The sequence below is a fragment of the Oryx dammah genome, unplaced genomic scaffold (assembly GCF_014754425.2).
Source record: "Oryx dammah isolate SB20612 unplaced genomic scaffold, SCBI_Odam_1.1 HiC_scaffold_2, whole genome shotgun sequence".
NCBI lineage: Eukaryota > Metazoa > Chordata > Mammalia > Artiodactyla > Bovidae > Oryx > Oryx dammah.
The window spans coordinates 84,468,464-84,493,126 of NW_024070186.1; the positions used below are offsets into that span (position 1 = coordinate 84,468,464).

The 24,663-nt window shown below is 39.5% G+C and overlaps 1 protein-coding gene across 1 annotated transcript in view; it reads right to left on the bottom strand.

Annotated features, from left to right (window-relative positions):
- ACAP2 (ArfGAP with coiled-coil, ankyrin repeat and PH domains 2) overlaps positions 1-24,663 on the bottom strand; it is a 164,805-nt gene that overhangs the window by 95,186 nt on the left and 44,956 nt on the right. The window contains exon 2 of the mRNA XM_040249218.1: positions 6,832-6,889. Within this exon, the coding sequence (XP_040105152.1) occupies positions 6,832-6,889 (58 nt within the window). The remainder of the gene's footprint in view (positions 1-6,831; positions 6,890-24,663) is intronic.

The window sequence follows — 24,663 nt, forward strand, 5'->3', positions numbered from 1 at the left end:
AAACCAGTCAATCCTAAAGAAAACCAACCCTGAATATTCACTGGAAGGACTCATGCTGAAGCTGAAACTCCAATACTTTGGCCACCTGATGTGAAGAGCTGACTCATTAGAAAAGACCCTGATGCTGAGAAAGACTGAAGGCAGGAGGAGAAGGGGACGACAGAGGATGAGACGGTTGGATGGCATCACCAACTCAATGAACGTGAGTCTGAGCGAGCTGTGGGTGACGGTGAAGGACAGCGAAGCCTGGTGTGCTGCAGTCCATGGGGTCACAAAGAGTTGGACACGACTGAGTGACTGAACAACAACAAAATCCTAACCGTTAGAAAAGCAGGTAAGTTCTATTTAGCACAAACACAACTGCTATGCTCATCAAAACTATGCAAGAGAGAATAAAGGAAGAACATCTAACCAGGACCATGGGATTCAAAGAAGGATTGCTACAAAGGGAAACACTTGAAAAAAGCCCTGAAGACCAACAGGAATTAGTCAATCAGATAAGGGTAATAAGACACTATTTTAGGAAAAGCATGAACTAACACTGAAGCTTACAAGGCAGGGTAAACCAGAGGCACTAAGGAGCTTAGTTCAGTGCAAAAACGTATACAAGGGCCAGATCAGGAAAAACATTGTGGGCAAAGCAAAGGTGTTCACATATTATACGAAAGGAAATGGGCAACAATAAAGACATCCTACATCTTAGAGTATGGCTTAGGACATCTCTCTGGCAAACAGAGGATGACGGCTTTATATTAGAAAAGAAGACAATTTAAAGATGTAGAGAGGGAAAAGAGAGAGGTGGCTAAAGCAAAGTCTTTCTCAAAGAAGTTAAGTCTGGAAGTGCAAAGGAAAAGGGGTGCTTTTATCACTCAAACGTGTGTGTGTGTGTGTGGAATGGATTAAGGACAGATTCTGTTAAATTTCTAGATTAAAAGCAGGAAATAAAAGTGTTCCCATCAAAAGAAGACACAAGTTCCTCTACTAAGAATGAACAATAAGCTAGTAAATCTTGAGAGAACAGTGAATGTAAGAGCTGCGAAAGATGAATGCTCAAACTACTGCACAATTGCACTCATCTCACACGCTAGTAAAGTAATGCTCAAAATTCTCCAAGCCAGGCTTCAACAACATGTGAACCATGAACTTCCAGATGTTCATGCTGGTTTTAGAAAAGGAAGAGGAGCCAGAGATCAAATTGCTAACATCTGCTGGATCATCAAAAAAGCAAAAGAGTTCCAGAAAAACATCTATCTCTGCTTTATTGACTATGCCAAACTTTTGTCTGTGTGGATCACCACAAACTGTGGAAAACTGTTCAAGAGATGGGAATACCAGACCACCTGACCTGCCTCTTGAGAAACCTGTACACAGGTCAGCAAGCAACAGTTTGAACTGGACATGGAACAAGAGACTGGTTCCAAATAGGAAAAGGAGTACATCGGGGCTGTATATTGTCACCCTGCTTATTTAACTTCTATGCAGAATACATCATGAGAAACGCTGGGCTGGATAAAGCACAAGCTGGAATCAAGATTGCCGGGAAAAATATCAATATCCTCAGATATGCAGATGATACCACCCTTATGGCAGAAAGTGAAGAGGAACTAAAGAGCCTCTTGATGAAAGTGAAAAAGGAGAGTGAAAAAGTTGGCTTAAAGCTCAACATTCAGAAAATTAACATCATGGCATCCAGTCCCATCACTTCATGGCAAATAGATGGGGAAACAGTGGAAACAGTGGCTGACTTTATTTTTCCGGGCTCCAAAATCACTGCAGATGGTGACTGCAGCCATGAAATTAAAAGACGCTTTCTCCTTGGAAGGAAAATTATGACCAACCTAGACAGCATATTAAAAAGCAGAGACGTCACTTTGTCAACAAAGGTCCATCTAGTCAAGGCTATGGTTTTTCCAGTAGTCATTTATGGATGTGAGAGTTGGACTATAAAGAAAGCTGAGCGCTGAAGAATTGATGCTTTTGAACTGTGGTGTTGGAGAAGACTTTTGAGAGTCCCTTGGACTGCAAGGAGATACAAACAGTCCATCCTAAAGGAAGTCAGTCCTGAATATTCATTGGAAGGACTGACGTTGAAGCTGAAACTCCAACACTTTGGCCACCTGATGCAAAGAGCTGACTCATCTGAAAAGACCTTGATGTTGGGAAAGATTGAGGGCAGGAGGAGAAGGGGATGTCAAAGGATAAGATGGTTGGATGGCATCACCGACTCAACAGACATGAGTTTGGGTAAACTCAGGAGTTGGTGATGGACAGGGAGGCCTGGCGTGCTGCAGTCTACGGGGTTGCAAAGAGTCGGACATGACTGAGCGACTGAACTGAACTGAAAGATAGTAAGATAACCTGACTGAGTCTTGAAAAAACTGCTTTGCATCAAGAATCCCACCAATCCATTTCACCAAACAAGTGTGTAACTTTTCCTGAAGGGCTCTGTAGCCCAGATAAGAGATAGAGAATATAGAAGATTAGACAGATACAGTCAAGATTCTGCAGAATAGGTGCTGTGGAAGGAAAATGGAGGTCTTCAGAAGAGAAATGATGATGTAAAATTAGGAGCAGGCATTACACATAATAGCCAAGAAGTGGAAACAACCTGAATGTCAATCAGTGGATGAAAAGATAAATATGGTACATCCATATAACAGCATATTATTTAGCCATTAAAAAGGAAATACTAAAGATGTTACAACATAGACAGATGAATTTTTAAAACATTATGTTAAGTGAAAAGAGTCAGCCACAAAAGGTCAAATATTGTACGATTCCATTTATATGAAATGTATAAGAATAGGCAAATCCATAGAGACAGAATGTTAATTAATGGTTGCCAGAGTATACAGGGAGAGGGAAATCAGAAGTGATTGCTAATGTGTATAGAGTTTCTTATTAGGATAAGAGAAATGTTCTGAAATTAAGTAGTGGCAACAGTTGTACACACTGTGAATATACTAAAAAACACTGGGTTGCAAACTTTAAAACGGTAGATTTTACATTAGGTGAATTTAATCTTAATTTAAAATTATTTTTTAAAAAGTACCCTGAATAAAAAAGAGCTCTGGAAGTGGACAGACTTAAAAGACTAGAGATCTAGATAAACCTGAAAAACAGAAGCAGGAGGAGTCTAAGATGAGAACTGCAAAGACCAGAGACTCCCATCAGAAAGTAAGGTATCAAAGATTATTCCAGTTTCAGAGATTACAACTTTAAGCAACAAGGCATAGCATCTGGCCAGTGAAACAGGTACCAGAATTAAAATAAAGTCACTGTCACAGGGACTGGAGAGAAAATGAATGTGTCATATAGCTGAATCAAATATATACTGCAGTTATTCGGGAGAAGGACTGACTTGGAGATAGATAAATACTTTGCCAGCTGTCAAAAGTCCTTATTAGATGACAGTGAAGATAGCTGTAACTAAATCACATAACCTACAAAGAGAGAAGATTTTTACCTAACAGTAAAATGAAGGGATTTTTCCTGTTAAAGACAATCTGTCTTCAAGACAGACCGAAGTCTGTTGAAGAGACATCACCAACATTAACATTCATTTAGAACTTACCATGTGCCAAAGCACTTAACATGTATTAACACATCTTATTCACATAATAACCCTATGAGATAGATCCTCTTATTTTCCCCATTTTGGAGACGAAGAAACTCAGACATAGGAAGGTTTAGGAACTTGCCCAAGGCCCATATGGCTTAGTGAGTGGTAGAGCCTGACTCATATATGGGCAGCGTTGTTCCAGGCTTTGTGTTCTTTCCTACTAGACTACGTTATAAACCAAATATTACCATAATATTATAATAATTTCAATGGAAGTATAATTTTAAAATGTAAGAAATGTAAAAATGCAAGAAATAATGTAATAACTAGGAAAAAAAAAAACACCTAAGTTTGATAGTACTTGAGGTGTAATTTAAAGGGTATCTACTTAAAAAGGAGCAAGCCATTTCAATGAGAAGATTAAACAGAAGTGGAAATTATACCTAGATAGCAACTATGATGCTCTGTGATGTTGACAATGCCAAAATACCAGGCAGAATGGATAAATAATTGGACCTCGTCAAATAATGCCATTCATTCATGGAGCATTACTCATTAGAAAGAGTATAACTACCAATGGCATATATTTACAAGCAAAACAAATATAAGCTAAGTCAGCAAACTAGTTAAACCTGTCGCTGCCATGATTTGCAATGATATTACAGGTACAACTTGCCCTGCACAAAGTTATGAAATCACTAAACTAGCCTTAGATAATCCTTCCCCTCCACTAATGCCACCACCTTCAATAACAACCAGTTCTTGCTCCTCACAGGCCTCTTCTCTAATTGTTGCTGCTGCTGCTGCTAAGTCGCTTCAGTCGTGTCCGACTCTGTGAGACCCCGTAGACAGCAGTCCACCAGGCTCCCCCGTCCCTGGGATTCTCCAGGCAAGAACACTGGAGTGGGTTGCCATTTCCTTCTCCAATGCATGAAAGTGAAAAGTGAAAGTGAAGTCGCTCAGTCGTGTCCGGCTCTTAGCGACCCCATGGACTGCAGCCCACCAGGCTCCTCCATCCATGGGATTCTCTAGGCAAAAGTACTGGAGTGGGGTGCCATTGCCTTCTCCTCTCTAATTGTACCTCCTCATAATTCTAGAGTAAAAATGATCAATGATAGCTTAAGAATTTGGGTAAGGGACATTATATAAGGGATCAAGGTCTTAAAGTAGAGAAATATATTTTAAAAAGTGTCAACGTTTCCATGATGTCCTTACTGGCCCAACTCTGTTGGTGTTGTTTAGTTGCTCAGTTGTGTCTGATTCTTTTGCAACTCCACGAACTACAACCCACCAGGTTCCTCTGTTCATGGGATTTCCCAGGCAAAATACTGGAGTAGGTTGCCACTTCCTTCTCCAGGGGATCTTCCCAACCCAGGGGTTGAACCAGCATCTCCTGCTTGGCAGGAAAATTCTTTACCACTGAGCCACTGGGGAAGCCCTAATACAGACTCCAGAAAGGGTGTAGAGCTCTTAGTACCGAATAGCAATACTTCGACAGCTTGCTTTAGATTTGGATTCTTTCGTTTAAGATTCTACCAGTCTCTCAACCCCAATCAAATGATATAAAGGGGTGAAAACAAAAGATAGCTGCTCATAAAAGCAAAATCATTAACAAAAATACTGTAAGAGGAGTCTGTTTAGATTACTTTAAATTCTGAGGTTCCCCCTGACACACAGTGTTTTGTTTGATTTAGATGCAAATCTACCCAGAGAAAATGGATACCCTTATTGTACTACTCTGTGATTCTTTTTTAAAAAAAGAAAGAAAGAAACTTTATCTTTCTATATATTCTTTCATACCTCTACCAGAAAATCAAAGATACATCTTCTGCTATCTACCTTAAGAGTTTAAAAACTTTGTTTCATAGAGCCCTCAAAAATAAATGTAATACACCAGGGTAAAATAATAATAATGATGACAACAGCAACAATGATCCCATATACATAATTTTAAATAGAAAATAACATTTCTGAAAATATTATCTTAACCAAAAATTCTAACATTTGTTTTTAAAAACACCTGCCTGAAGTTTCCTAGGGTTCCTCAGAAACTTTTCAGGTAGCATGTGCCCCTCAACATAGACCCAGGAGTACAGTGGTGCTCTAGTGATTTGAACCAACTCCTCTTTACTTTCGGGGCTTTGCTACTGTCATCTAGAAAACGGAAATAATCCACTTGCCCCACCTACCTCCCAAACACACTATATATCAAAGTGCTTTGAAAATTACAGAGTACTGCACAAAAATAACTTATTACTAAACATTTTCTGAAATTATTTTGTCTTTCATGTGTAACTAATAGCTACTGCTTTATATATTTTCTATACTATTTACATTATATATACATATTACATGATTTCAAAATATTTGAAAATCTTCAGTCTAATTAATATATCTTACATCACTGCTATTCAGAGTGCAGTCTATTCAACAGCATTGGTGTCACCTAAAATCTGGCTAGACAAACAGAATCTCAGATACCAAGACTTACTGAATCTGGATCTGTATTTTCACAAGAAACCCACATATTCCTATGCACAGTAACATTTGATAAGCACTGCTTTCCAAAACAATTCCATTTACAATAATAAGTAAATAAACAGAAAATTATCTTCAGAAAAGTTATTTCAAATAAACACATTTAGTCTCCATAAATTTTAACAATCAGCAATGGTTACTTAAAATCAGAAGCCATGTCTTATTCATTCTTATATTTCTGTTATACAACAGGTAACATTTCTGAGATAGAGGCAAAAAAAAAAGATTATCAATAATTAACACAGAAGATAGGAATCAATGTACATTTACCCTTGCATAGAATATGACAATTTAATATCAATTATTAAATAAATACATATTCAGTATTTCTGGCATTAGCTTTAAAAATGGAATGAGTATTAAAATTTTTATATTTGAACACGGCCAAACCCAAATATACAACCAAGAATGGTTAGGTTATGTATGTTATCCATTAAGCAACAAAAAGTTACACTGCAATCTTTTTGATGGAGAAGGAAACAAACTTCCAACAGTATAAAAGATGTCTGTCTAGTCAGACAGGGTTCAAATTCTTGCTCTGGCATTTAGATTAAATTTTCAACCAACTACTTAACATTTCTAGCCTCAACTTCTGTATGTGTAAAATCAGGAAAATATTAGCATTTACCTTCACGGATATAAAAGAAGTCACGTGACCCATCTGGCACTGTAGGCACAAATCAGTATGCAAAACAGGAACTACTGTTTCAAAAAGTTAAAGTAAAATTTACCTTATCAAGTTTCAGTTCCAATTCTGCCACATCTCCTTCCACTTCTTCCAAAGCAGCCCTAGAAAAATTAAACAAAAATAAGTTATTTTTGTTTAAATGTACACTTTACTCTTGAAAAGTAACTCCAAGTGAAAAAATAGGTATGAATGCTTAAACACTACACTTCATGTAAAGTATTAATTCCCTTAGAACAAAGTATGAATATTTCATAATCATGTGTTACAACAGATGATAAATTATTGTTTAAGGTAATGAGAGAACACAAGCTAATTTACTCAAAGTATTCATACTCTTCAAATTAATAACACTAGTTAGAACTATTTAGCATTAGGTATTTTAAAACAAGCAAGAAATTTTAAAAGTTGAGCCTAACAAAACTCGTATTTCTATTCAACAAAGCACATGTAATCAAACAGCAAAGCATCGTTGGCAACCAAAAATAAAGGCTTTTACTTTTAGAAATAGTCCAGAAAGATATTTATTACCCTTATTTAATACACCATTTTGTTTCCAATGTATTTTTAAAGAAATCAGCAGATTCTTTTCCCCTAGGAATGACAAAATTCTAACACTAACGTAGTACTTGATACACGCTGTAGGGCAACATTTCCAAAATTGGAAATTAAGGGATGAAGAAAAGCAGCAACTAAAACTTTTTAAGGATAGCAAGATTTTATACTTAAGATTTTGTATACTTAAGAAGGTGACAGAGGATGAGATGGTTGGATGGCATCATCAACTCAACTGGACATAAGTCTGAGCAAGCTCTGGGAGATCAGGAAGGACGGGGAAGCCTGGCGTGCTGCAGTCCATGGGGTCGCAAAGAGTCAGACACAAATGAGTGACTGAACAACAACAATATTGAAGAGTAAAAAACTGTTATTCAAATTAAAAAATGCTATTCAGCTACTTTAAGCTACCAGTTTAATTTTCAGACAACTACTCGATTAGCAACTTCATAATATCTATTTTTTCATTTACCAAAATTTGTTTCAAATGGATAACAGTGGGGGATTAGTCACCCAAAACCCCATTTTGAACTCTGGGCAAGAATTCTCAGTGTTAAGAAGAGAAGAATAGCTAAGATATACGCTCTACTCCCAAAAGTACCCACTTAACCTCTGTGTGGCCTCTTGAATGACCATTATCATCAGATTGTGGTTCTATTTTTCTGCATACATGCTCAGTTGCTAGTCATCTCTGACTCTTTGCAATCCCGTGGACTGTAGCCCACCAGGCCCCTCTGTCCAAGGGATTCCCCCAGCAAGAATACTGGAGTGAGTTGCCATTCCCCTCTCCAGGGAGTATTCCTGACCCAGGGATGGAACCCATGTCTCTTAACGTCTCCTGCACTGGCAGGCAAATTCTTCACCGCTGAGCCACCTGGGAAGTCCTTCTAATTCTCTATCTGGCAACATTAATTGAAAAAAATTTTAATTGCCAAAATAAGAAAATTCTGTAACTATAAATTACTCAGGAAAGAAATGCCAAATCTATAAAATTAAATACGCTAGCAAACAGTTCAAGAAAACAAAAGGCACTATACTTCCACAGCACAGAAAGAGAAATGCTTTACTCTTAAACTAAAAAGTTTGTCACTTTCTGCAGCAGTTTTTCAAATGACACATTGTTCCCTTAGCCTAGATAACATTTCCCCTTCACATTAACCCTCATCTCTTCAGTTCAGTTCAGTTCAGTTCAGTCGCTCAGTCGTGTCCAACTCTTTGTGACCCCATGAATCGCAGCACCCCAGGCCTCCCTGCCCATCACCAACTCCTGGAGTTCACTCAACTCATGTCCATCAAGTCAGTGATGCCATCCAGCCATCTCATCCTCTGTCGTCCCCTTCTCCTCCGGCCCCCAATCCCTCCCAGCATCAGAGTCTATTCCAATGAGTCTACTCTTCGCATGAGGTGGCCAAAGTATTGGAGTTTCAGCTTTAGCATCATTCCCTCCAAAGAACACCCAGGGCTGATCTCCTTCAGAATGGACTGGTTGGATCTCCTTGCAGTCCAAGGGAGTCTCAAGAGTCTTCTCCAACACCACAGTTCAAAAGCATCAATTCTTCCGCACTCAGCTTTCTTTTTAGTCCAACTCTCACATCCAAAATGACCACTGGAAAAACTATAGCCTTGACCAGACAGACCTTTGTTGGCAAAGTAATGTCTCTGCCTTTCAATATGCTGTCTAGGTTGATCATAATTGTCCTTCCAAGGAGTAAGTGTCTTTTAATTTCATAGGCTGCAGTCACCATCTGCAGTGATTTTGGAGCCCAGAAAAATAAAGTCTGACACTCTTTCCACTGTTTCCCCATCTATTTGCCATGAAGTGATGGGACCAGATGCCATGATCTTCATTTTCTGAATGTTGAGCTTTAAGCCAACTTTTTCACTCTCCTTTTTCATCAAGAGGCTTTTTAGTTCTTCTTCACTTTCTGCCATAAGGGTGGTGTCATCTGCATATCCAAGGTTATTGATATTTTTCCCGGCAATCTTGATTCCAGCTTGTGCTTCTTCCGGCCCAGCGTTTCTCATGATGTACTCTGCATATAAGTTAAATAAGCAGGGTGACAATATACAGCCTTAACATACTCCTTTTCCTATTTGGAACCAGTCTGTTGTTCCATGTTCAGTTCTAACTGTTGCTTCCTGACCTGCATACAAGTTTCTCAAGAGGCAGGTCAGGTGGTCTGGTATTCCCATCTCTCTCAGAATTTTCCAGTTTGTTGTGATCCACACAGTCAAAGGCTTTGGCATGGTCAATAAAGCAGAAATAGATGTTTTTCTGGAACTCTTTTGCTTCTCCCATGATCCAGTGGATGTTGGCAATTTGATCTCTGGTTCCTCTGCCTTTTCTAAATCCAGCTTGAATATCTGGAAGTTCACGGTTCACGTATTGCTGAAGCCTGGCTTGGAGAATTTTGAGCGTTACTTTACTAGTGTGTGACATGAGTGCAATTGTGCAGTAGTTTGAGCATTCTTTGGCATTACCTTTCTTTGGGATTGGAATGAAAACTGACCTTTTCCAGTCCTGTGGCCACTGCTGAGTTTTCCAAATTTGCTGGCATATTGAGTGCAGCACTTTCACAGCATCATCTTTCAGGATTTGAAAGAGCTCAACTGGAATTCCATCACCTCCAATAGCTTTGTTCGTAGTGATGCTTTCTAAGGCCACTTGACTTCACATTCAGGATATCTGGCTCTAGGTGAGTGATCACACCATCATGATTACCTTGGTCATGAAGATCTTTTTTGTACAGTTCTGTGTATTCTTGCCACCTCTTAATATCTTCTGCTTCTGTTAGGTCCATAGAATTTCTGTCCTTTATTGAGCCCATCATTGCATGAATTGTTCCCTTGGTATCTCTAATTTTCTTGAAGAGATCTCTAGTCTTTCCCATTCTGTTCTTTTCCTCTATTTCTTTGCACTGATTGCTGAGGAAGGCTTTCTTATCCCTCCTTGCTATTCTTTGGAACTCTGATTCAGATGCTTATATCTTTCCTTTTCTCCTTTGCTTTTCGCTTCTCTTCTTTTCACAGCTATTTGTAAGGCCTCCCCAGACAGCCATTTTGCTTTTTCACATTTCTTTTCCATGGGGATGGTCTTGATCCCTGTCTCCCGTACAATGTCACGAACCTCAGTCCATAGTTCATCAGGCACATCTAGGCCCTTGAATCTATTTCTCACTTCCACTGTATAATCATAAGGGATTTGATTTAGGTCATACCTGAATGGTCTAGTGGTTTTCCCGACTTTCTTCAATTTGAGTCTGAATTTAGCAATAAAGAGTTCATGATCTGAGCAACAGTCAGCTCCCGGTCTTGTTTTTGTTGACTGTATAGAGCTTCTCCATCTTTGGCTGCAAAGAATATAATCAATGAGATTTCAGTGTTGACCATCTTGTGATGTCCACGTGTAGAGTCTTCTCTTGCATTGTTGGAAGAGGTGTCTGCTATGACCAGTGCGTTCTCTTGGCAAAACTCTACTAGCCTTTGCCCTGATTCATCTCTTCACCTGCCTCTATGTTACTCATCATTTAAACAATTCAGAAAATAAAGCATATTAGTTCAAGGATATCTATTTTTTGTAAACAGGTTGAAAACCTACATGCCCAGCAATAAGAAATAATGTAAATAAATGGTGGGATCCCATCCCGTCACCGAGGTAGAAGGTTTTTAAATGAGATTGATCTGTATCTACTGACATGGAAACATGTACATTACAGAGTATCACAAGGGAAGAAAAGCAATTTACAAAATTATATATTGTGTGAGTCCAATTTCTTTGCAGGGAGGCCTACTGGTATATGCATAAGAAAAAAATTTCGAAGCATATTTACCAGTCTGCTAACTATAACTCTGAAGAATGGGTATCAGAGAGCAGAAAGTGAAAAAAGGGATTTACACTCTTTATGCTTACACTTCCAGACTGTTTTAGTATTTTCAATGATTTTAAATAGCATTTTAAAGTTGATAAAGGGGGGAAGCTCCGACATCCCCTCCCCAGAAGGTGTGTCCTCTTGGTGCCTCTGTCTCTGTCCACTTCTCTCACTAGTTTGAGCTCCCGGTAGCGGTACAGACATTCGAAACATCTGCTGAATCAAAAAAGAAACTCCACAATTAATTACTGTCAGACTCCTTCTTCATTTACACTTTTTTTTTGGCCTCACCATACGGCTTGCAGAATCTTTAGTTCCCTAACCAAGGTATGAACCCAGGCCCCCAGCAGTGGAAGCATGAGGGCCTAACCACTGGACCACCAGGGTATTCTCTCTCCATTTATACTTTTAACCTTCATTTATTTTAGCTTGATTCAATCTTCAACTTTAAGAAAATTACCTAAAATAATCAGCTTTAAGATCTGATTTTATCATTGGTTTCTACTCAACATACAGTTTGATAGAAACTTAATGTACATTCATCAATTTTATTTCATTGTAGAATTCTATGAATTTACTTGTAAAACACTTTTAAACACCCTTCTTTAAAGAGGTAAAAGTTATGTACAAAAGTAAGAGAGAAAATGTGTTTTGCCTATCATTTCAGAACAAAGCCCTTTGTAATTACATATTCAAAGAATAAAAGGTTATCGTGAAGGTTTCTTCAACATTTCACCTTCTCTAAGGAAAAAAATCTCTGTCCTTGGTTATTTAAGATGTGTTTGTGAAAACTTGTAGCAATAAGTAAATAGTCAGTATCTAAGGCAGCCTGATAAGTTGCTGTATATCCTTACTATAAAAAAGCAAAATATATGGAAAGAACATGATCTGGGTTCAAATTCTGTCCTACCACTCATATTTAAGGCTAAGGTATTGCCAGTGCGTTCTCTTGGCAAAACTCTACTAGCCTTTGCCCTGACTCATCTCTTCACCTGCCTCTATGTTACTCATCATTTAAACAATTCAGAAAATAAAGCATATTAGTTCAAGGATATCTATTTTTTGTAAACAGGTTGAAAACCTACACGCCCAGAAATAAGAAATAATGTAAATAAATGGTGGGATCCCATCCCATCACCGAGGTAGAAGGTAAACTGAGTAAAGAAATACCTATTTAAAATAAAGGTTAAGTAAAGGTTAAAGGAGGGACTGTCCATATCACTGGCCACAGTACATATGGCATCACAAAAAACTCAATCCATAACAACTTCCTTCTCTGCTTTCCCTTCCCTGAATTCTGAGGTGAATTTTACCTTCTTATTACTTCTACTCATAATGCAAGTGAATCATTCTGGAACACACCTTTACTATACAAATGAATAAGTAAAACAATCTACACAACAATCCTTCAAATAGTGAAAGACAGACATTATTCCTTTTCAACTCGCTCAAATACTTATTGAGCATATGAAAGTGAAAGCCGCTCAGTTCAGTTCAGTTCAGTCACTCAGTCGTGTCCGACTCTTTGCGACCCCATGAATCGCAGCACGCCAGACCTCCCTGTCCATCACCATCTCCCGGAGTTCACTCAGACTCATGTCCATCGAGTCAGTGATGCCATCCAGCCATCTCATCCTCTGTCGTCCCCTTCTCCTCCTGCCTCCAATCCCTCCCAGCATCAGAGTCTTTTCCAGTGAGTCAACTCTTCGCATGAGGTGGCCAAAGTACTGGAGTTTCAGCTTTAGCATCATTCCTTCCAAAGAAATCCCAGGGCTGATCTCCTTCAGAATGGACTGGTTGGATCTCCTTGAAGTCCAAGGGACTCTCAAGAGTCTTCTCCAACACCACAGTTCAAAAGCATCAATTCTTCGGCGTTCAGCCTTCTTCACAATCCAACTCTCACATCCATACATGATCACAGGAAAAACCATAGCCTTGACTAGATGGACCTTAGTAGGCAAAGTAATGTCTCTGCTTTTGAATATGCTATCTAGGTTCGTCATAACTTTTCTTCCAAGGAGTAAGCGTCTTTTAATTTCATGGCTGCCGTCACCATCTGCAGTGATTTTGGAGCCCAAAAAAATAAAGTCTGACACTCTTTCCACTGTTTCCCCATCTATTTGCCATGAAGTGATGGGACCAGATGCCATGATCTTCGCTTTCTGAATGTTGAGCTTTAAGCCAACTTTTTCACTCTCCTCTTTCACTTTCATCAAGAGGCTTTTTAGCTCCTCTTCACTTTCTGCCATAAGGGTGGTGTCATCTGCATATCTGAGGTTATTGATATTTCTCCCGACAATCTTGATTCCAGCTTGTGCTTCCTCCAGCCTGGCATTTCTCATGATGTACTCTGCATAGAAGTTAAATAAGCAGGGTGACAATATACAGGCTTGACATACTCCTTTTTCTATTTGGAATCAGTCTGTTGTTCCATGTCCAGTTCTAACTGTTGCTTCCTGACCTGCATACAGATTTCTCAAGAGGCAGGTTAGGTGGTCTGGTATTCCCATCTCTTTCAGAATTTTCCACAGTTTCTTGTGATCCACACAGTCAAAGGCTTTGGCATAGTCAATAAAGCAAAAATAGATGTTTTTCTGGAACTCTCTTGCTTTTTCCATGATCCAGCAGATGCTGGCAATTTGATCTCTGGTTCCTCTGCCTTTTCTAAAACCAGCTTGAACATCAGGGAGTTCACGGTTCACGTATTGCTGAAGTCTGGCTTGGAGAATTTTGAGCATTACTTTACTAGCATGTCTCAGTCATGTCCAACTCTTTGGGACCCCATGGACTATACAGTCCTTGGAATTCTCCAGCCAAGAATATTGGAGTGGGTTGCCATTTCCTTCTCCAGGGGATCTTCCCAACCCAGGGATCGAACCCAGGTCTCCCGCATTGCAGGCAGATGCTTTAACCTCTGAGCCACCAGGGAAGCCCAAAAGAAAGTGAAAGTGAAGTCGCTCAGTGGTGTCCGACTCTTTGTGATCCGGTGGACTGCAGCCCACCAGGCTCCTCTGTCCATGAGATTCTCCAGACAAGAGTACTGGAGTGGGTTGCCATTTCCTTCTCCGGGGGATCTTCCCGACCCAAGAATCAAACCCAGGTGTCCCACATTGCAGCCAGACACAGGCAGTCAGCAAATGACAGCCTCTCAGACAATGTGGCCCTTAACCTACCATCACACAAACAGTAAGCTAAAAATTTTTGCATTTTTAAATGGTTGAAAAAGACAAAAGAAAAATAATATTTAATGACTTATGAAAATCATATTCCAGTGTCCATAAATAAAGTTTTATGTAAACACAGTCAAGCTCATCCACTGACACATTGCCTATGTAAGCTTTCACATCCTACTGGCAGAGTTGAATAGTAAGAGAGAGAACATATTGTCTAAAAAGCTTAAAATATTTACGACTACCTGACCCTTTATGGAAAGTTTACTGACTCCTCACTATAAATATCAAATGCAAGAACATGGATAAAAATGCTTTTTAATATATGAATGACATCAGTTCAGTTCAGTCACTCAGTTGTGTCCCACTCTTTGTGACCCCATGGACTACAGCACAGCAGGCTTCCCTGTCCATCACCAACTCCCAGAGCTTGCTCAAACTCATGTCCATCACATCGGTGATGCTATCCAGGCATCTCATCCTCTGCCGTCCCCTTCTCCTCCTGCCTTCAACCTTTCCCAGCATCAGGAACTTTCTTTCCAATGTTCGCATCAGATGACTAAAATACTGGAGCTTCAGCTTCAGCTCTTTCAACAAGTATTCAGGGTTGATATCTCTTAAGATTGACTTTGATCTCCTTGTCAATCTTATCAAGCAAGGTTTGATCTTTGATATCCTTCTCAAGCTGATCAAGCAAGGTTTGATCTTTGATCTCCTTGTCAAGCTTATCAACCTTATCAAGCAAGGTTTGATCTCCTTGCTGTCCAAGGGACTTTCAGGAGTCTTCTACAGAACCACAGTTCAAAGGCATCAATTATTTGACACTCTGCCTTTTTTATAGTCCAGCTCTCACAACCATACATGACCACTGGGAAGACCACACCCTTGACTATACAGACCTTCGTTGGCAGAGTAATATCTCTGCTTTTCAACATATTGTCTAGGTTTGTCATAGCTCTCCTGACAAGAAGCAATCGTCTTCTGATTTCATGGCTGCAGTCACCATCCACAGTTATTTTAAAGCTCAAGAAGAGGAAATCTGTCACTGCTTCCACATTTCCCCCTTCTATTTGCCATGAAGTAATGTGGCGGGATGTCATGATCTTAGTTTTTTTAATATTTAGTTTTAAGCTGGCTCTTTCACTCACCTCCTTTACCCTCATCAAGAGGCTCTTTAGTTCCTCTTTGCTTTCTGCCATTGGAGTGGTGCTATCCACATATCTGTGGTTATTGATGTTTCTTCCACCCATCCTGATTCCAGCTTGTAACTCATCCAGCCCAGTATTTCTCATTATGTGCTCAGTGTATAGGTTAAGCAAACAGGGTGACAGCAGACAGCCCTGTCATACCCACATACAGGTTTCTCAGGAGACAGATAAGACGATATGGTATTTCCATCTCTTGAGAGCTTTCCACAGTTTAAGAATGATCTACATAGTCAAAGGCTTTAGCATAGTTGATGAAACAGAGGTAGATGTTTTTCTGGACTTTCCCTGCCTTCTCTATGATCCAGCGAACGTTAGCAATTTGATCTCTGGTTCCTCTGCCTTTTCTAAACCCAACATGGACATCTGGAAGTTCTCAGTTCACATAATGCTGAAGCCCAGAATGCAAGATTTTAAATGACCTTACTAGCTTGGGAGATGAGTGCAATTATCTGATGGTTCGAACATTCTTCAGTACTACCCTTCTTGGGAACTGGAATGAGGATTGACCTTTCCCAGCCCTGTGGCCACTGCTGGGTCTTCCAGATTTGCTGACATACTGAATGCAACACTTTGATGTCATCATCCTTTAGGGTTCTGAATTGCTCTGTACAGCAAAGTAATTCAGTTATATATATTCTGTTCTTTTCCCATTATGGTTTTAACAGGTTATAGGCTTCCCTGGTGGCTCAGACAGTAAAGAATCTGCCTGCAATGAAGGAGACCCAGGGTCAGTCCCTGCTCAGGAAGACCCCTTGGAGAATGGAATGGCTACCCACTCCAGTATTCCAGCCTGAAGAATTACATGGAGAAAAGGAGGCTGGCAGGCTACAGTCCATAGGGTTGCAAAGAGTCAAGCATGATTGAGCAATTAACAAATATACATATGCTATATGGTGGGATGTTGCTGTTTGAATCACTTTATTTTTAATAATAATGTTATTCTTTTATCTATTCATGTGTCACAGTTTTTTATGATCAACTCACAAAAGACTTAACTAAAAATAAAACATAAAACTAGAATGGGAAAAAATACAGCAGCAAGTATTAACACTGAGACATTTCTAGTCACATGGTGATCACTTTGGGCTGTGAATTAAATAAAGCTCCATGAAAAGCACAAAAATAGAACTCTCCCACCCAGATAACTGCACATCTCTGATGCAGAAACAAAAACATTTTTTTGTTTTTTTTATTGAAGTACAGTTGATTTACAATAAATTTTTTAAACCACCGTTTTTATGAGTTTATCCATAAAAATAACTAAATAGTATGTGTGACATGAGTATTGCATAGAAAACTGTTTGAAAGAAACAGGAAGAGTAATAAAAAAAATTACCCATCCATTTGAGATTCTTAAAAAAAAAAAAAAAACAGAAACACATTCACTTCAGCTTTGGCAATATGCTTAATAGGGAATTTATAATCTAAGATTAGGTCACATGATGACGCAACCTAAAATGCAACTATGGAGTGTTCAAGATCAGTTGTTAAGCACGTAAATATCCTCAAAGCATTAAACATGAATTTGAGGCTCTGTCATAACTACCTCCTAAAGAATTATGAAAGAGATCTTTCAAGAGATCTTTCACCCTGTTTGCTTAACCTATACACTGAGCACATAATGAGAAATACTGGGCTGGATGAGTTACAAGCTGGAATCAGGATGGGTGGAAGAAACATCAATAACCACAGATATGTGGATAGCACCACTCCAATGGCAGAAAGCAAAGAGGAACTAAAGAGCCTCTTGATGAGGGTAAAGGAGGTGAGTGAAAGAGCCAAATTACAAATCTCCAGCACCACAATTTGAAAGATTACAAATTATGTAATGTACAGAATTTGAAACATCTATGTTCCTTGTTTTATATAATATATATATGCCTTAAAAGCTGCATATAAATTGAATAACCATTTACTCAGAGGAGTTGCCTATATGCCTAGCATGACCTACCATTCCCAATCAATTCTTAGCTCAACAGCTTTACTCACTGTGGGCAGTACTGGGCTATTCTTTGCAAAGACAGGACAAAGGCAGGATGAGGGGATAGCTCACTGGCCCTAGGATAGCCCTATAGCTCAACAGAGTAAAACTAGATTACCAAACTATCCGTATAATGAGATGGCTCCCCCTGGGTTTCTGACCAGACAACACTTTTTAAAAGAAATCATTCATTAGATTCTTTTGTAATATGAATTGTTTTGTTCAGTAAGTTGAGTCCTTTATAATTGGGTCTCTGTAATATCTTTTTTTGTTAAGAGGCACTGGAATGGAGTTTTTAAAACTGTCTGGGTTTGAATCCATATTTTACTTCTTACTACCTACATGACACTGAGTAAGATCTTTGTGTACAAATTTCATCTATAAAACACAGATAATAACAATTATATTCCATAGAGATGTATGAGAATAAATTTTAAAATACTTATAAAAACCTTAGCACAAATGTTAACTATAATTATCTACTCTATTAAAGAAAATACAGTTTCTTTTCATTTGCATTTTATGGGGCCAAAAGGGAAGAAAGTAGTAATAAGATTAAGCTATTACATACACCCAACAAGAATTTGAAGTGGTTTAAAAATGAGTACAAGTATTTCCCTGGTGGTATAGTGGGTAAGAATCTGCCTGCCAAGTAGGGGACATGAGTTCAATCGCTGGTCTGGAAAGATTCCACATGCCTCAGAGCAACTAAAGCCCGTGGGCCACAAAGACTGATGTCTGCAAGCCCTTGAACCTGCACACTGTAACTACTGAGCCTGCGTGCCTCTAACCTGTGCTCTGCAACAAGGGAAATCACTGCAATGAGAAGCCCGTGCATCACAGCCAAGATCAGCCCCACCTCCACCACAAGAGAAAGCCTATACGCAGCAACGAAGATCCAACGAAACCAAAAACTTAAAAAAAATAATTTAAAAAATGAAAAGGAGCCAAAAAAAAGTTACAACAGACCTATGATTAGCAGGTAAAGAAGCAAGTCCAAACTGCTTTAAGAGAAGACACTTCAATACTTTTTACTTCTTACAAAAATTACATATCAAATAAACACTGGAGTCTTCTCCTAACTTCTTCATAACTTCAACCTAGGCCACATGACTATGTAATAAAATTTACTTGAAAATCCACTAGGTTTTCCAAGGTTATTAAGGTTGGTCCAATCTGACTCTTTGTTTTCGTTGTTCAGTTGCTAAGTTTTGTCTGACTCTCTGAGACCCCATGCTCTGAAGCCCACCAGGCTTCTCTGTCCTTCACTATCTACCAGAGTTTGCTGAAATTCACGTCCACTGAGTTGATGACACCATCCAATCATCTCATCCTCTATCACCCCCTTCTCCTGCTCAATCTTTCCCAGCATCAGGGTCCTTCCCAATGAGTCAGCTTTTCACATTTGGTGGCCAAAGTATTTGAGCTTCACCTTCAGCATCAGTCCTTCCTGAATATCAATGGTTTATTTCCTTTAGGATTGATTCATTTGATCTTCTTGCCATCCAAGGGACTCTCAAGAGTTTTCTCCAGCACCACAATTTGAAAGCATCAGTTCTTCAGCTCTCAGTCTTCTTCTTTATGGTCCGACTATCACATCCATACATGATCACTGGAAAAAATCACAGCTTTGACTATATGGATTTTGGTGAGGTGATGTCTCCGCCTTTTAATACACTGTCTGAGCTTGTCATAACTTTCAACCCAAGGAGCAAGCATCTTCTAAGTTCATGGCTGCAAGTTCACAGCGATTTTGAAGCCCGAAAAAATAAAATCTGTCACTGTTTCCATTGTTTCCCCATCTAATTGCCATCAAGTGATGGGACCGGAAGCCATGATCTTAGCTTTTTGAATGTTGACTTTTAAGCCAGCATTTTCACTCTCCTCTTTCACTTCCATCAAGAAGCTCCTTAATTGCTCTTCATTTTCTACCATACGGGTGGTGTCATCTACATATCTGAGGTTATTAATATTTCTCCTGGCATCCTGTGCTTCATCCAGCTCGGCACTTCACATGATGTTCTCTGCATATATTAAATAAGCAAGGTGACAATATTCAGCCTTGATGTACACCTTTCCCAATTCTGAACCAGTCCATTGTTCCATATCCAGTTCTAACTGTTTCTTCTTGACTTGCATACAGGATTCTCAGGAGATAGGTAAGGTGGTGTGGTAGTTCAATCTCTTGAAGGATTTTCCACAATTTGCTATGATCCACACAGTCAAAGGCTTCAGCATAGTCAATGAAGCAGAAGTAGATATTTTTCTCAAATTCTCTTATTTTTTCTATGATTCAGTGGATGTTGGCAATTTGATCTCTGGCTCCTCTGCCTTTTCTAAATTCAGATTGTACATCTCGAAGTTCTCAGTTCACATACTGTTGAAACCTAGCTCAAAGGATTTTGAGCATTACCTTGCTAGCATGTGAAATGAGCACAACTGTACAGAAGTTTGAACCATTCTTTGGCATCGTCCTTCTTTGGGACTGGAATGAAAACTGACCTTTTCCAGTCCTGTGGCCACTGCTGAGTTTTCCAAATTTGCTGGCATATTGAGTGCAGCACTTTCACAGCATTATCTTTCAGGATCTGGAGTAGTTCAGCTGGAATTCCATCACCTCCACTAGCTGTGTTCATAGGAATGCTTCCTAAGGCCCACCTGACTTCATACTCCAAAATGCCTGTCTTCACCCTTCTAGGTGAGTTGACTGGCTACACCGTTCTGTTATCCGAGTCATTAGCATCTGTTTTGAATGGCTCTGTGTGTTCTTGACGTGTCTTCTCAACCTCTTCTGCTTCTCTCAGGCCACTGCAAGTTCTGTCCCTTTCACTGTTTCCATCTTCGCGTGAAATATTCCCTTGGTATTTTTTCTTGAAGAGTTCTATAGTCTTTCTCATTCTATTATTTTCCTCTATTTCTTTGTACTGTTCACTTAAGAAGACCTTCTTATCTCTCCTTACTATTCTTCAGAACACTGCATACAGTTGGGGATATAATGCCCTGTCTCCTTTGCCTTTCACATCTCTTATTTTCTCAGCTATTTGTAAGGCCTCCTCAGACAACCATTTTGCCTTCTTGCATTTCTTTTTCTTTGGGATGGTTTTGATCCCTGCTTCCTGTACAATGTTATGAACTTCCATCCACAGTTCTTCAGGCACTCTATCAAATCTAATCCCTTGAATCTATTTGTCACTTCCCCTGTATAATCATAAGGGATTTGATTTAGGTTATACCTGAATGGCCTTGTGGTTTTTCCCTGCTAGCCTACAAAGAGGCAAGAACCGAGAATTGCACTCAGTATCAGGGGGATTGAATATATATTACACAATATATATATATTACATAATAATAATAAAGCCCTGAATATACATTTATTACACAGTAATTGTAAGCCACTATCACATAATAGTATGTGATAAACCATAAAGGAAAAGAATAGGAAAAAGAACAAACATAACTGAGTCATTCTGTTGTACAGTAGAAATTAAACAAAACATTTTAAACTAACTATACTTCAATAAAATTAAATAATAAGCCACCTTTTAAAGAAAAGTCTCTGTCTGTATTTTTTACAAAGTCTCAATGAAATTAAAAGGACATTCTCCAAATTTTGTTATACTAGAAATGTTAACTGCTCCTATCCGCTCAGAGTGGTCAACTAAGCAAACCTGGCAAGATTCCTGAGAAAGCCAGTCCTGTAATGGAACAAAGAATAATGGAGAAACAAACTAGAAATGGAAACCACAATTTTAGTCTCTACCAACTAACATGAGTCTCTAGAAAGACACTGATTCTCTCCGGACCTCAACTCTCTCACCCACTAAAAGTGAAGAAAGGACTGAATCACCTTTAATAACACTTCTACATTTTAACAGTTTTTTATTCTGGAGTAAGCTTTCAAAAGAAAGCCAGAACCTGGATTTGATTATCTTCTCCCAAGCAGGATTTCTTCCAGACCCTCACTAGCACTTTATTCAATAGAGTTACACAACAAAAGAAAAAACATGCAAGCCATGAAAATCCTCGCCAAAATTCACTCATTCCTTTCAAACACCTCCTCTATATACGACTTAAAAACACAATGAATACAGATGAAAACAATGGTTTTTTTTTTTGTAAGGGTTTTATTCAGCTCCACATCTCAGGGGAAAAAATTGTATCTTCTGTTCACACATGTATCTTTCTGAGTGAGCTCCATTATATTTCATTTTTAAAGACTGAGACACTATTCTGCCATTTCTTAGAGGAAAAAAAAAAGAACATTTTTTTAAAAGATAGTTAAAAGAACATATACCTCCTCTCCTCTCAGGTTCTTCCTAGTTAATACACAGTATCCAAAGTAAAATCACTGAGCCCTAAGAAGAATGTAATTGAAAAGGTTACAGCCAAAATCCAGATCCAAATGTAAGCACTAGGTCCAAGTGAATGACCACCAGAGTCTCAAGTCACTACTCAGGTTTCAGTAACCCTATCAGGCAAAGCTCATTATTAAAAAAACAGATCGGAGGTGCGGGCGTGGGGGCATGGATAACACTCTTAAAATATTATCCAGATCAACCTATACAAAGAATAAGAAGTACAGGATCTTCTGTCCCAAGGATTCCAGATTCTCTCCTTAACAGGGGTACGACTTCAATAATCACTTCCAGAATTTGCTCTGCATAGCAGATAGGAAACATACACAAAGTTATATTTGTATCATTCAATAGCAAATATTCACTATTACAGGAAACTTGTCAAAGGAAATACTAGTAATGTTTTATCTGGAAATTATTTTTTCCTCACACACATTAAAAATAAATAAACAAACAGACAGCCACATTTCCATTTCACCCCCCAATTTCTTGTCCAGGGAGTTAGCAATATCCAAGCAGGTGCACATCCTACTCGTAACTACAGTAAGAGTTATCTTCATTCTGCTGCTGCTGCTGCTGGTAAGTTACTTCAGTCGTGTCTGACTCTGTGTGACCCCATAGACGGCAGCCCACCAGGCTCCCCCGTCCCTGGGATTCTCCAGGCAAGAATACTGGAGTGGATTGCCATTTCCTTCTCCAACGCATGAAAGTGAAAAGTGAAAGTGAAGTCGCTCGGTCGCATCCAACTCTTAGCGACCCCACGGACTGCAGCCCACCAGGCTCCTCCGTCCATACTGTGTCATCAAAGAAGGTAGTGTGGAAGAAGGGATGGCCCATCTATTATGCAGGGATCAATAAGTGGCACAGGACTAGATAACAGTCACTTCCAGTTTTCACAGAAGATGTAAAGCTGGAGTGAAAGCACTAGTCATCTAAAGAAAGATAAGGTCACTTTCATGAGGGGAAAAAAAAAGACGATTAACAAAAAAACTACAGACCTATAGACTATGTAATATTGCCCTCAGGTGGGGCCCAAAAAATAAAGATAAAGAAAAAAGTATTTCTGTCTTGATTTCACAACTAACTCAGGCAGGTCTGAAGTCAACAAGAAAAAAGTTTTTTTAAGTTGGCTCTCTACAAAGGCAGTCCAGTCCGAAGAATTCTTATCACTGTAGCAGGTGTTGTCATAATAGGGCAATAAAGTAGCTACTATCACTGTTTACAGGATTAAAATCAAATGTTCAACCAAAGCAGTGAAACCACAATGCCTATTATATTAGTAGAGTGTCAGAGGCAATTCTTTAGGGAGAAGCAGCTCTGTAAACTTCATGGTTCATAGTAGAGGGAGGAGCTTCCTATGAGAAAAGAACACTGAGACCGTTATTACTGGCAGCATGAACAAGGAGTTCAAATAAGATGGGACTATTAGCGAACTCCGGAGAAGGCAATGGCACCCCACTCCAGTACTCTTGCCTGGAAAACCCCATGGACGGAGGAGCCTGATAGGCTGTAGTCCATGGAGTCGTGAAGAGTCGGACATGACTGAGCGACTTCACTTTGACTTTTCACTTTCATGCACTGGAGAAGGAAAAGGCAACCCATTCCAGTGTTTGCCTAGAGAATCCCAGGGACGGGGGAAGCCTGGTGGGAGGCCGTACAAAGTCACACACAACTGAAGCAACTTAGCAGCAGCAGCAGCAGACTATTCCATTAACCAAAAAAAAATTCACTTTAATACATAATTAAAATACCTTTGTATGACATTTTCTCTGTGTTCTACAATTTGCATGGCACCTTTATGCATGATATGGAATATATTATATTATGTTCAGTTCAGTCGATCAGTTGTGTCAGACTCTTTTCGACCCCATGGACTGCAACATGCCAGGCCTCCCTGTCCATCACCAATTCCCGCAGTTTACTCAAACTCATGTCCACTGAGTCGGTAATGCCATCCAATCATCTCATCCTCTGTCGTCCCCTTCTCCTCCCGCCTTCAATCCTTCCCAGCATCAGGGTCTTTTCAGATAAGTCAGTTCTTCAAATCAAGTGACCAAAGTATTGGAGTTTCAGCTTCAGCATCAGTCCTTCCAATGAATATTCAGGACTGATTTCCTTTAGGACGGACTGGTGGGATCTCCTTGCTGTCCAAGGGACTCTCAAGAGTCTTCTCCAACATCACAGTTCAAAGACATCAATTCTTCAGCACTCAGCTTTCTTTAGAGTCCAACTCTCACATCCATACATGACTACTGGAAAAACCACAGCCTTGACTAGACGGACCTTTGTTAGCAAAGTAATATCTCTGCTTTTTAATATGTTGTCTCAGTTCAGTTCAGTCGCTCAGTCGTGTCCGACTCTTTGTGACCCCATGAATCGCAGCATGCAAGGCCTCCCTGTCCATCACCAACTCCTGGAGTTTACTCAAACTCATGTCCATCGAGTCGGTGATGCCATCCAGCCATCTCATCCTCTGTCATCCGCTTCTCCTCCTGCCCCCAATCACTCCCAGCATCAGGGTCTTTTCCAATGAGTCAACTCTTCGCATGAGGTAGCCAAAGTACTGGAGTTTCAGCTTCAGCATCAGTCCTTCCAATGAACACCCAGGACTGGTCTCCTTTAGGATGGACTGGTTGGATCTCCTTGCAGTCCAAGGGACTCACAAGAGTCTTCTCCCACACCACAGTTCAAAAGCATCAATTCTTCCACACTCAGCTTTCTTTTTAGTCCAACTCTCATA